Here is a 13,175-nt window from a genome sequence, read left to right as displayed (position 1 = left end):
GGCTGGGCTCCATCGCCTCTTCTCGGTGTACAGGTTTGAGTCTGACACTGCCGGTGTTGGCCGTATTCTGCATTCTGCACACTTAAATAACGGTGGGTAGGGGTAATGGTCAAACTACATGAATCATGTCACTCCACATGTCGCATGCTGAAAATCTCTGGTTATTATGACCTAGGTCCACAAATTCCCACCATGGAGCCCACCACAGGGCTTCAAACTCCAGTGTCCACTACCAGACACACCAGAAGACCTATTTCTATACGACCTCAGTTCTCCCAAATATCCAGCTATCTAAAGAACATCTCAAAGAGGATCTCAAAGAAGGGTCAGTACTATAGTTAAAATCTGGTAACATTTGCAAGGAAGATGTGTAACTTTGGTTTTCTCTTCACAGGAGCTAAAGGATCCTCTCAAGTCACAATAAATGCTGCCTCATAGAAGGAATGTGATGTTTTAAATGAATATAAATAAAGTTGTCTTTAAAATGATCGGACTTGCTGTCTAACACTTGAACAAACACACTTAACTCAAAATATTGTGTATACATGCAGAAATTCCAAGTAATGCCAATCGGCTGAGTTAGCCTAACTATTCAATTGCAAGGAACTAGATTGAACACCAGTTTTGTCTGCTATAGTTCATGAATGAACTTGATTTCTTTACAGTCCTTTTTTGTTTTAAGGGGACCAGTGGACCCAAACATGCCAGCAAAACTTGATCCTCGAATTGTTCACACATTCAGAGCTATACTATTCTCTGGGCATACACATCATGCCCTTGCTGAATGACATATCTGACAATATCAGATTATGTAGACGATGATCTTTGTAATGAGGGGTTTTGCACTACAGCCATGATTTCCCTCTATGTAATTGTAACAAAGAGCCCTTCGTTACTAGTGACTGATGGCTTTTGGCCTTGTAAATATGGCACAACTGGTTCTGTATTTTAATGTCACTCTTAAACAAACTTAATTAGGAACTTAAATAATGGCACATGGCACTTTCATTGTGATAGTTGCACTTTATTAGCAATTTGCACATTTATCTTTATTTGAATATATGAAGCATGTGGGGGAACAGTTTAAACCATTGGGAAAATGGTGACTTGTGATGTGTTTTCTGCCAGGTGCAGTTGTGGATAATCGGCTTCACCTGAGAGAGAGAGAGGGAGTTAAATTAGACAATACTGTGTGTGTTCATAATTGATAAACAGTGGAAATGAGGTGCTGTTGAGCTTTGTTTCATCAGACACAACATAAATGTGCTTTAATATTTCAATGAGTGTTTTATTAGTGTTAAAGTTGCAGCCTGTGTTTGAGTTGTCTGTGTAAATTCTTACCTGTCCTTTGGTGTCTCCTCCAGAGAGTTTGGCCAGAAGAGTCCCCGGGGGTACGAACACCAACTTAAAGGTTCTGGGAAGAGACCAAGTGATAGGATAGGAAGAGGGGGGTTGAGTAATTTGTGTGTGTGTGTGTGTATATTTATTGTAGTGGGTTTGTTTATTCTGGGGGTGATAGAGGGGCTGTGAGATCTATTTTTTATTTTTTAAAGAAACCTGTGAGTGGAAACATCCAATTAAGTAGACCAGTGATGGGGTATAAAAGGCACCAGTTTCCATCCGTCCTTGTTGCTGGTCAGGTCTCCATCAGTTAATGCTGCCATGCCTGTACCGCTGTATGTTTATTTTGGTTTGGTGAATAAACACCATGATTTGGTGCTCTGTACCATCACCTCTTGACTGCTCTCTTACTGCATCGTCCAGCCTCTTACGGTCACTCTAACAGTAACACTTTATGGACTACTCTTGCTGACAGGTGACAGACCATCAATGCAGGATGTGACCAGACTGAGGAAGAGTTGCACTTCAATTTTTTCTGACCCTAATGCACAAGCATCACAATTAAATGTGATATTAATCCTGTGTCTCTCCCATAGATCTAAATACAAATGTCACTTTCATAACTGTTCCTATTGAAACCGCAGCTAGTTGAGTGGTCTTTGAGTAAAGCTCCTGCTATGTTTGCCCCAACAATCAGTCCTCTTTCAAAGTCACTAAGATCTTACCATATTGACACCATCAGAACCAACTGGGTTTGCTTAGCATGTTCATGCATGATTGTATGTTTAATTGTACCATGCACCTGTATGGAAGCATATGCATTTGTTTCTCCACTTGTTCAGGTTTTTATTTTGTCATCTTTATCTAACACATTCAAGATTAGGTTGTAAGAAATGTTTAATTCTTAAATGTTAGACAAACCATTCACAACTATAGTACTGTCTCTAAATTAAACTTCTTCTAGATAACAGGATTTTACATGTTTCTTTCAGCCTATAAATGTGCTTTTTTTCATCTGACTGAAATGGTAATACTGTTTGGTCCCACTCTTCAACTAATTATAGTAACTCAATTGGGTCATACACTGGGGAGGTGGGATTTGTGAGCGATGGAAGGTCCAACTGATCAAGAGTCTTCCAGTAAGCTCTGATAAATTCTCCATTCTTGTGGTCTTTACAGGTACCTGGACAAAGTGACAATAATTCACTACAGTACACAATTAGTTGCTTGACTTCTTGCAAATACTGCAAGACCATCCCTCAGACAGATGTCCAAACCCATCCATTAAGGGCCATGGGGCTGCAGGTTTTCATTCCAACTAATCAAATGATCTCAGTCTTCAGATTAGTTGTATTATCTTGGTTGGAACAAAACCTGCAGGCACACAACCCTTTATGGAATAGTTTGGACACACCTGCCCTAGGAGGATTTTAAATATGCCTTGTCACAAAGAACCATTACATAATTTGAAATTTCTCTGTCACACTGACAATTTGAATCAATGGGTCTAATTTGACAATTAACTCCAGATACATAAATGCAGCTAAAACCAAGTCAGCTACAATGCACATTAAGGGTTCAAGATTCATCTTGCATTGCCTGGAAACAATTTCCACCTACTGCTGCAGTATTTGAGCCTTACATTACCTTTTCACATCATACTGTGGAGACTGTTCACAAGTTAAAGTACAGTGACACCGTTCCATTTGTCATGGTGGTTTTCTAACTTTGGATACTTTACATGTTTTGCACTCATTAAGACATCCAGATTTGCTCACTACTTTATTGCCAATGATTCCTCAAACAAGGATAATCCTAACCAAAAGGTACATTTTAGTCACATGCAAGAACAGTTGGCCCTCAAGCTAAATTTAACCTGGTAGATCAAAGATGTGCCATCTTTACAAGGTGTAAGACAGTCTGTAGTTAAATGTGTCATGTTGCAAATGTGAACCTGAACTGAAATTAGTTTGTATAACTTTCAGTCCTTAATTATTCCATTTGTATTGAATGAAATACTAACATTTGTCACTTTGTTCATGTGGTGTTGATTCAAGTGTACTAAGACAAGTGATCATTTTAAAAGACAACTTTATTTATATTCATTTAAAACATCACATTCCTTCTATGAGGCAGTATTTATTTTGACTTGAGAGGATCCTTTAGCTCCTGTGAAGAGAACACCAAGTTACACATCTTCCTTGCAAATGTTACCAGATTTTAACTGTAGTACTGACCCTTCTTTGAGATGTTCTTTAGATAGCTGGATATTTGGGAGAACTGAGGTCGTATAGAAATAGGTCTTCTGGTGCGTCTGGTAGTGGACACTGGAGTTTGAAGCCCTGTGGTGGGCTCCATGGTGGGACTTTGTGGACCTAGGTCATAATAACCAGAGATTTTCAGCATGCGACATGTGGAGTGACATGATTCATGTAGTTGGACCATTACCCCTACCCACCGTTATTTAAGTGTGCAGAATGCAGAATGCGGCCAACACCGGCAGTGTCAGACTCAAACCTGTACACTGAGAAGAGGCGATGGAGCCCAGCCAGAGGATATGTACATTTCATAGTCACCCTGCAACAAGAGGAAATAATATTTGTCATGTATACAGTTGTTCAGGATGGTCAAATGACCAGAACCAGTTGAAAATACACACCTATCAGTATCAATGCTGGGATCTGATTTATTTATCCCAGCATGGAACTTCTTGGTGAAGAAAATCTCGTTCTCGTAGGTTACATGCTCTTTGCTGAGCTGGAGAGGAAAAGCACATTTCAGGTGCAGCCACATCATGTAGCCAGGTGGAAATTGGAAATACATTTAAGTGGAATTAAGTGTTTATACAAGTATGAGTGGTACTACCATGACTCTGGATCCACAAGTGTTGACTGGAAAAGAGAAGAGTGCCCTGGTGCTGTCGACCTCTTTGGGTCCACAGTATTTGTCTATGAGGTTGGCTCTAGCAGGGATCCCTCCACTTGGGATGGCCAGAGACAAGTCAGCCACCACAGTCATCCTCCCGTCAGTTGAACACGCTACATGAAGAAAGCATTTTACATGTCAGCTATGTGGAAGACCTTATCCCCCATTGCAGTAAAGACAGTTCTTACCAATGAGTTCAGTAGTCGAGAATGGACAAGTCTTGGCAACAGAACTCTGGACCTCGGCTGTTTCATGATCCCGCACAAGGATCTCAAAAGTGCCAAAAAATCCCTTCAGAGTGAAATCCTACACAACACAGTGATCAGTTATTGATCTCAATTTTACCATTAGCATCTTGCAGTAATTGTCATCTTACCTTGTACTCATAGCCTTCAGTGAAGAGTGGTACTTCAAGCAGCAGACTCTGGCTATCATTGCTCATGATGTAGCCACGCTGCTCTGCCAGTTCTTGTGTCAGAAGGTCGGAGCCAATGCTGATGTCCCACAAGTAGTCAGAAGGTTGGTGGTCCAGTCTAAAGCTGATCCCAGACTCAGAACAGACCGTGTCAAAGGTTGGAGGAGCTGTCACATACAGACCAGTAAGTAACTCTGCTCCATTATAAAACAGGATTGATCGAATCTTTAATTAGTGACTTACAGACGTCTGTTAATGCAGTGACTGATGTGAAGTGGTAATAAGGATCATTTTCAGGTTGAACAGTCAGTGTGTAGTTGATATTCAACTGATGCTGCATAGCTGCATCTTCTTTGGAGAACTAGGAGAGAATATAAAAATCCTGATTGAGCAAAAGTAGGATGACGTTGCTATGTATAAACCAGCATGACCTTTACCTGCTGTATGACGACAGGATCGTCAAAAGGCACCGTCAGAGTGTAGCTGTGCGTGTTTGGTTGAACCACTTTTGAGATGCTGTAGGTGCTTGTATTTGAAAAGGGCAGTGCAAAGTCATGTCCGTTGAGCTGAACAGCAACTAGCTCGACATCGTCAGGGACATCACTGAGGTAGACCGTGAATGCATGTTCCTCAACTACCGTTTCTGAAATTTAAAAAAGAAATGTCAGGTTGTGGTTCCATTGACTACTTGGGTGAGTTGTAACTAGACCTACTGTTTTCAGTAAAAACAGGGCGAGGCAGCAGGGGTGTGGCCAGTGTCCTGTGATAGTGGAGTCTGGTGTCTATATGATCCTCATCCAATGAGATTAGCTCCAAGTAGAGATTAAAGATGAAGTACTCATTGAGGTCACCACTCACAAAGCTCTGAAAAAGATTTAAGGGATCATTATGAGTGCAACTTGCTAAAAGAAATTGTACTGCTTCTACAAAAATGACTTACCTTCCTGTATCCTCCTTCAGCATTATAGGGGATGCTAATGTAGACTGTGCTGTTGTGCTTCTCCACAATGTAGCCTCTCTCCTCTGCAACTGGTTCTTCCACAAGTTCACCGTCAACTCCAATGTTTACATGAGTATTAAGTAGACCAGATACCTGTGGGTGCAGCACCTCAGGAGTCTCCCACATCATGTATCCATTGTCGTATGATCCTTCATCTGTTAAGAGACCAATTTAAACAGCTTGACCCATTTCTAGTTACTTAAAAATTAAAAAAACAGATAGGTTAGTAATACTGACACATGGAGCAAGCTGCCACCAGGTCAACCATGAGGACAACCCAGCTTTGCTTGGAGAACAGGGTTGCATGGACCACCTCTACTGGCACACCATTCACCTGGAGAGACTTGAAATCAAAACCTGCTTTTGGTACGAACATGAAAATATTTGTGCACCAAATTCTGCATCAGTTGTTCACCGTAGTGCTGAATGAGTCAGGTTGGCCATACGGTGTACGAAAAATAAGTCTTCCATCTGTCAGGTCAAATGCGTAGTGCTGCTCATGAGCTTCAGAGAGGTTCATGGGCATCAGCTCCTGGTCTCCTTTCTGGAACATCACCTGCCAATCTGATGTTGCTGAGGTATAGGCCTGGTACAAGAGTTCACAGCATATTGACATTGAAAGAAAAGCAACAGTCTATTCTTAAATGTCAGTTTGTCTTGTCAGTATTCTCCAGATCAACAACAACATACAGTTTGCACAGCAGCATCCCAGTCATCTTTTTTTGTCCCAGTTGGACAGGCAACATCACTCTTCACAGACACCTGCAGAGAGATCTGGATTAGGGGACATCTGAAACTATTGATTAAGATGTTAAGATGTATCCAAGCTTACTTCCATGTAGTTGACCTCACAGGTAACCTCTCTGAGAGACCAGGGGAGAGAGGGAGAACATGTCTTGTTCAAAGCATAAATATCTTTTAGTCCCCCATAAGTTGCAATCAGGTTGAAGTTGAATGTGAACTCATCATCATCCTGAGAGAAGAATTGTTGCATCAGACAACTCAGAATTACAACCACAGAGCTGCAGAGTGTTGATTCTCTCAAATTTAGGTTTTGTGGATAATTATTCAAAAACTGGCATACTTTGTTATCAGTGTGACAGCTGAAGTAAGAGGCTCGGAGCTCCACAAGCCCCTGGAGAGGGAGGACACTGACAGTGTAGCCACACTCAGCTGCAAACTGCTCAGTGATGGGGTACACACCTGTCTCATCTGGAAGATAAGTCATATTATAGTCTTGTTCAAGTATTTACCCTGTTTTTGCACCCCTTATTTGGTGAAATTCTTTGTGTTTCAACCAATTCAGAAATACAGTTTCAAGGTAATTTCACTGATAAATTCCTAGCTGCAAGTCAGGTTCGTGACAGATTGGTGATTGATGAAGCTGTGCAGGACTTACCAACAGCCTCAAAGTGAACTTCATCCTCAGTGTAGGAGAGATCAACAGCTATCATGAGATAACGATTACGACACTCCATAGAAATAGCTCCTGAAATGAACAGAGTTCAGGGTTTCTTGACTATAATGTTTGCAGGGGTGTATTTAAGCAGATATTTAATTCTTACCTTCAGGAATGCGATTACATGTTGCAGTTGCCCACACTGATAGAAGTAAAGTCACACTGCAAGACAAAAGTATATAAAAATCATAAGCAAGATTGCTGCATCAACACTAATTAGTTGTAAATTACCCTCAAAGCACCTTACCTGATGTAAGACCCGAAAGCCATAGCCACTGATGTGTTGGAAGTGTCTAAAGCTAGCGTGACAGCTAGCAAACTACACCTGCTAACCAACACAAGCTGAAGTGAACCACTTGCTTGGTATATCCTGGCCAAATTGGCACCACATTGTGACACTTGCTACAACAGCTTTTATAAGTCCAATCAGAGGCCCTCAGGTGTGTAGCTCATTAACTATCAAGCCATCTTTCAATCAGTTGCAGCTAATGAGGTTAGAGTTGCCCTGCTGTCTGCACTCATGAGTCCTGAACTACACTTATAAAAGCTGCTGTAAGAGTCAGCACAGTGTTGCCAGCTTGGCCAGGATATACTAAGCAAGTAGTTCATGCCAGCTTGTGTTGGTTAGCAGGTGTAGTTTGCTAGCAGTTAGGCTAGCTTTAGACACTTCCAACACGTCAGTGGCTATGGCTTTAGGGTCTTACCTCAGGTGAGTTGCTTTAAAGGTAATTTACAACTCATTAGTATAGTATTTTCCATATTAATTTATATACTTTTGTCTTACAGTGTGACCTTACTTCTGTCAGTGCTTGCAGCTGCAAAATGTGACATTCCTAATGGTAAGAAATAAAATGTCTGTTTAAACACACACTTGCAGTCTTTATAACCCTGATAAACCTGAACTTCATTCATTTCAGGAGCTCTTCATATGGAGTGTCATGATCGCTATTTTATGATGGCTGTTGAGCTTTCCTTTACTGGGGATGACCCTCAATTTGAGGCTGTTGGTAGGTCCTGCACAGCTTTGTCATGCTGTTATGTGAATGTTTTTAGGTCGTCACTATCTAACACTTGCCATGTGGAATTTAAGTGCTACATTTTTACCTAACCATATTTCACATGATTACACTAGCTAGTGCCTGATCAAAGCATCTTATCAATCTTTTTTCTATTGTCTTTTACTCAGTTTGGTCCTAGTTTAGTTAACTGTGCATAAGCAGGTTTGGAATTAATTTCATAACTAACATGACTTTTTAGACGGAGCAGGTGTGTACCCCATCACTGAGCAGTATGCAGCTGAGTGTGGCTACACTGTCAGTGTTTTCCCTCAGCCGGGTCATGTGGAGCTCCGAGCCTCTTACTTCAGCTGTCACACTGACAACAAAGTATGTACAAATCCAAAAAAAGTTGTTTACAGGATTCATGTGTTACATTCACTAGCCTGTGTGAATGTCTGCAGGACACTCAAGCAAAAGATCTTTGACACCCTGTTCCTCATTTCTGTACATATTTTCCTTCTGGGTCTTTCAGGATGATGAAGTGTTCACATTCAACTTCAACCTGGTAGCAACTCATGATGGACAGAAGGAAACCTATGCTTTGAACAAGACCTGCTCTCCCTCTCTCCCCTGGTCTCCTAAAGAGTCTACCTGTGAGGTCAACTACATGGAGGTAAGCTTGAGTGCATCTTGTATAATGGCGACAGATTCATTTCAGATATTTAAAAGTTCTAATTTCTCTGCAGGTATCTGTGAGGAGTGAAATCACCTGTCCATCTGAGACAAAGGATGACTTGAGTGCACTTAAACTGGTATGGGTCAAATCAGCTGACTTAATTTCAACATTTTTGCAGTTGTAGCCACTTTAATGACTTTAAATTTGTCCAGGCACATAGCTCCACCACATCAGATTGGCAGGTGATGTTCCTTATAGAAGGTGAGCAGTCGCTGCCAAGGAACCTCTCTGAAGCTCGCAAGCAGGGCTATTTGTTCGACCTGACGGATGGAAGGCTTGTGTTTCGTGCACCGTATGGACAACCAGACTCATACAGCACTATGGTAAGCCACTGATGCAGAATTTGGAGCACAAATGTCTTTTTATATACATTTGTGTCAAAAGCAGGTTTTAATTTTGAGTCTCTCTCCAGATGAATGGCGTGCCAGTAGAGGTGGTCTATGCAACTCTGTTCTCCAGACAAAACTGGGTTGTCCTCATGGTCGACCTTGTGGCTACTTGCTCCCTGCGTCAGTAATAAGGCCTTTAATTTTCAGTAGGTTACTTTTTCACTTGTCTATTAATGGCTGAAAATGTTTTTCTCTCCAACAGACAAAGGGTTGTATGATGACAGCGGTTACATGGTCTGGGGCATTCCTATGTCACCATCTCCCAGTTTTCACAACACAAATGTCCGTATTGGCCTGAACGGTGAACTTCTGGAGCAGTCTGCTGCAGAGGAGAGAGGCTACATTATGGAGACGTACAACAGCACCATCCATATCAGCATCCCCAATAATGCTGAAGGAGGATACAGGAAGGTGAGAAGATGTAATACAAGATGAGTCTCTTGTAGGGCGGACACAACTGCCTTAGAGCCTCTTGCTTCTGAAACAGTTATGTTATCCAAAATTTGGATATTCATGCATGAGCACATCCTTTGATATCGGGGGTGTGCTGGGGGTCAGGTGACTTTTTTTTTTTTTTTAAATGTGAGACCTAGTGGACCAGAATTTCACTGCATTAATATAAAGATGAGTATTTTCAGCAGATAACCACATTACAAATTACCAGTAACAGTATTTCATTTTTTGCAGAGCTTTGTGACTGCTGACCTCCATGAGTTCTATATGTTTAATCTTTACTTGGAACAAATATTGGTGGCTGACAATAATGTGGAGGCCCGACTCGGCTTTCACAGGATGCTGACCACTCCTCTTCTGCCACGCCCTGTTTTTACTGAAAACAGAACAGTGGTTGGGGAACATATGTTCACGGTCTACCTTGGAGATGTCCCTGAAGATGTCGAGCTAGTTGCTGTTCAGCTCAACGGACATGACTTTGCACTGCCATTTTCAAATACAAGCACCTACACCATCTCAACAGTGGCTCAACCAAACAACACCCACAGCTACACTCTGAAGGTGCCTTTTGACGATCCTGTCATCATGCAGCAGGTAAAGGTCTCAGAGGTCATGCTGGCTTATATGTGGCAACATCATCCTGCTCCTGATCAGTTGGAATTTGTTTTCTCACCTAGTTCTCCAAAGAAGATGCAGCTATGCAGCATCAGTTGAATATTAACTACACACTGACTGTTCAGCCTGAAAATGATCCTTATTACCACTTCACATCAGTCACTGCATTAACAGACGTCTGTAAGTCACTAACCTTAAAGATTTGCTCAATCCTGTTTTATAATGGAGCAGAGTTACTTACTGGTCTGTATGTGACAGCTCCTCCAACCTTTGACACGGTCTGTTCTGAGTCTGGGATCAGCTTTAGACTGGACCGCCGACCTTCTGACCACCTGTGGGACATCAGCATCGGCTCTGACCTTCTGACACCAGAACTGGCAAAGCAGCGTGGCTACATCATGAGCAATGATAGCCAGAGTCTGCTGCTTGAAGTACCACTCTTCACTGAAGGCTATGAGTACAAAGTAAGATGAGGATTACTGAAAGTGTCTGCAAGATGCTAATGGTAAATGAGCGTATTAACTGATCACTCTGTTTTGTAGGAATTCACTCTGAAAGGATTCTTTGGCACTTTTGAGATCCTTGTGCGGGATCATGGAACAGCCGAGGTCCAGAGTTCTGCTGCCAAGACTTGTCCATTCTCGACTACTGAACTCATTGGTAAGAAATCTCTACTGTAATGGTGGATGAGGTTTTCCACATAGCTGACATGTAAAATGCTTTCTTCATGTAGTGTGTTCAACTGACGGGAGGATGACTGTGGTGGCTGACTTGTCTCTGGCCATCCCAAGTGGAGAGATCCCTGCTAGAGTCAACCTCATAGACAAATACTGTGGACCCAAAGAGGTCAACGGTACCAGGGCACTCTTCTCTTTCCCACTCAACACTTGTGGATCCATAGTCACGGTAGTCTTTACTTTAAATAAAAAAATAAAAAATCTACTTCCTGTAGATTATTTGACTAGTCCTGCTCAAGTAACATCACTAATCTGAATGCCATATCTACACAAATCACAATCTGCATTTTTGCCCCCAGTTTGACAAGGAAAATGTGAAATATCAAAATGAGATTTTCTACAGCAAGGAGTTCCTCAATATGAGCAAGCAAGTTTCTGGCAATGCTACAGAGAGGTGTGTGGCTTCACTTTCTCCATTAACTAACACATTTCTTGTACATGGCATTTGTCTTAATTGTCCTTGTGTTGCAGAGTGATTGTACAGTGTACATATCCTCTGGCTGGGCTCAATCGTCTCTTCAAGGTGTACAGGTTTGAGTCTGACATAACTGGTATTGGCCACATCATCCACAATACGCACTCTACAGAAGGTACAGTAGGAAGTTTACCAACTAGACATGCCCCATCATCGCTCATTACAATCAATGTTAAGCATTTCTACTGTGTCTATCCAGGTTTGCAGAGTCCTACCATCAAGCCCACTGCAGCAGTTGAAACTACATCTGCTACTGCTACCACAAAACGTTTCATAAAGCGGCCTGCTTTCCACCCACCTGCTCACTACATCAGAGTGTATGGAGTTTATAATTCCCCTTTTGGCCTCGGAAAAAGTGAGAATTTGTCAATCTTTTAATATTCTAATTTAAAAAAAAAAAGATAAAACTGACTTGATTGAAACTTTAACATCTCTTTGCAGGAGCTAAACGATCTTCACAATCTAAAGTAAATGTTGGCATAATGTGAAGGGAGTCTTTCAAGTTTAAGTGATTTTTGAAGTCAATAAAACTGTTTCTTTTAAAAGGCTGTAGTTTCTGACTTGTCACACCACATGGACAAATACTTTGCACTATCAAATGTGAGCCACTGTGAAGATGGAATATCCTATGACTCAATTTAGTCTTTCACTGTCAACCCTGAAGTTTGAGCCTAAACTAAATGCCTGTGGCTGGGGACAAAAATCCCAACGGGTGAATAAAATCAATCATAACGACTGCCTTGAAACATGTTTTCAGGCTCCTGGTCTATCTGCTTTTAACACAGTCTGAGGGGAGCCGATGGTCTCAGACTATGAAAACCCCTCTACATTTAAATACTGACATAAGACAACCAGCAGGGGGGGCTAGCTGTCTCTCTTCGCTGGTTTGCACAGGTGAATATTCAATTTTTCGTTTAGACACGAAGTCGGTGCCTCCTTTTGCTTCTCTCCGTGTTCAAAAACTAAACAACCATGAACTACAATGAAGAACCTTCACCTGTAAGTTTTCTAAATGTCCAAATTTACAATAGTTGTACACAAAGTTTACCATGCGCGGTGCTGGTGAAAGATTTCTCCCCAGAGTTCCAGGCAGCCGGTCCTGTCTCCTCTATCCAACAGGATCCTACACCACCCTTCATTCCTGCCCCTCTACATGTCTGCAGGTTGTGCTCCCCATCACAGAAACTTGAACACACAAACAGGTGCGTCAGGTTGATCTAAATGCTCTCTAGTGTTTGTGCTATGCAGCTTTAATTAGTGATAACTCTGTGTTGTCTTTTCAGTGCTTCCCATCACCCCAGCAGAGCTCTTCTACTCTGACCCCACCATGCACTGTGGCAGGAGGATCCCCAACACAGTGAGCGAGTTCAGGGTGGGTTCATGCTGTAAGAGTGCATCCAGAAAGTGCATGTACACATTTGTTCAGTGGATGTTATGCTTGGATGACCAATTTAAAAAAAAACCCCCACAGACTTTGCTAAAACTCCAGTGTTATAGAGACATGAAATGATTTTCAGGAAACCCTTGCTCATTTTTCTTCCCACCCAAAATCCTGGCCTTCAATCAAGACCACACAGGATCAGGTCCCAAGATCAAAACTAGAATAAAAAATTAAGTCCTGCACAATACAAA

At 41.7% G+C, this 13,175-nt stretch overlaps 2 protein-coding genes across 2 annotated transcripts; one reads left to right on the top strand and one right to left on the bottom strand.

Annotated features, from left to right (window-relative positions):
- Positions 1-2,399: 2,399 nt before the first annotated feature.
- zpax4 (zona pellucida protein AX 4) lies at positions 2,400-7,410 on the bottom strand. Its single transcript, XM_053343089.1, has 19 exons — positions 7,388-7,410; positions 7,247-7,302; positions 7,081-7,170; positions 6,766-6,893; positions 6,514-6,654; positions 6,372-6,443; positions 6,097-6,267; positions 5,919-6,015; positions 5,622-5,836; positions 5,395-5,545; positions 5,119-5,324; positions 4,925-5,042; positions 4,643-4,848; positions 4,455-4,572; positions 4,207-4,379; positions 4,001-4,098; positions 3,800-3,918; positions 3,579-3,716; positions 2,400-2,524 (listed from the first exon to the last, which is right to left on the bottom strand). Exons 1-19 carry the CDS (start codon positions 7,408-7,410, stop codon positions 2,400-2,402), a joined length of 2,445 nt encoding a protein of 814 aa, XP_053199064.1.
- Positions 7,411-7,826: 416 nt separating this feature from the next.
- LOC128383471 (uncharacterized) lies at positions 7,827-12,075 on the top strand. The gene is made up of 17 exons (XM_053343088.1): positions 7,827-7,849; positions 7,927-7,979; positions 8,407-8,525; positions 8,671-8,811; positions 8,885-8,950; positions 9,027-9,197; positions 9,287-9,383; positions 9,466-9,674; positions 9,951-10,310; positions 10,394-10,511; positions 10,590-10,795; positions 10,874-10,991; positions 11,065-11,237; positions 11,368-11,462; positions 11,540-11,658; positions 11,743-11,898; positions 11,985-12,075. Exons 1-17 carry the CDS (start codon positions 7,827-7,829, stop codon positions 12,029-12,031), a joined length of 2,271 nt encoding a protein of 756 aa, XP_053199063.1. The 3' UTR covers positions 12,032-12,075.
- The last annotated feature ends 1,100 nt before the right edge of the window (positions 12,076-13,175 follow it).

The sequence above is a fragment of the Scomber japonicus genome, chromosome 22 (assembly GCF_027409825.1).
Source record: "Scomber japonicus isolate fScoJap1 chromosome 22, fScoJap1.pri, whole genome shotgun sequence".
Classification (NCBI taxonomy): Eukaryota; Metazoa; Chordata; class Actinopteri; order Scombriformes; family Scombridae; genus Scomber; species Scomber japonicus.
Note: the sequence above shows the minus strand (reverse complement) of the source record. Positions and strands in the feature narration are given on the sequence as shown.

Coding starts and splice junctions, on each gene's coding strand:
- zpax4 (XM_053343089.1), bottom strand. CDS start 7,410: ATGGCTTTCGGGTCTTACATCAG. Junction 6,444..6,513: donor GTGAGGTCAACTACATGGAA/GTAAGCTTGGAT, acceptor ATCTCTCTGCAG/GTGTCTGTGAAGAGTGATGT. Junction 4,099..4,206: donor CTTGTGGATCCAGAGTCATG/GTAGTACCACTC, acceptor TTTCCTCTCCAG/CTCAGCAAAGAGCATGTAAC.
- LOC128383471 (XM_053343088.1), top strand. CDS start 7,827: ATGGCTTTAGGGTCTTACCTCAG. Junction 9,198..9,286: donor CAGACTCATACAGCACTATG/GTAAGCCACTGA, acceptor GTCTCTCTCCAG/ATGAATGGCGTGCCAGTAGA. Junction 11,463..11,539: donor TCTGGCAATGCTACAGAGAG/GTGTGTGGCTTC, acceptor CTTGTGTTGCAG/AGTGATTGTACAGTGTACAT.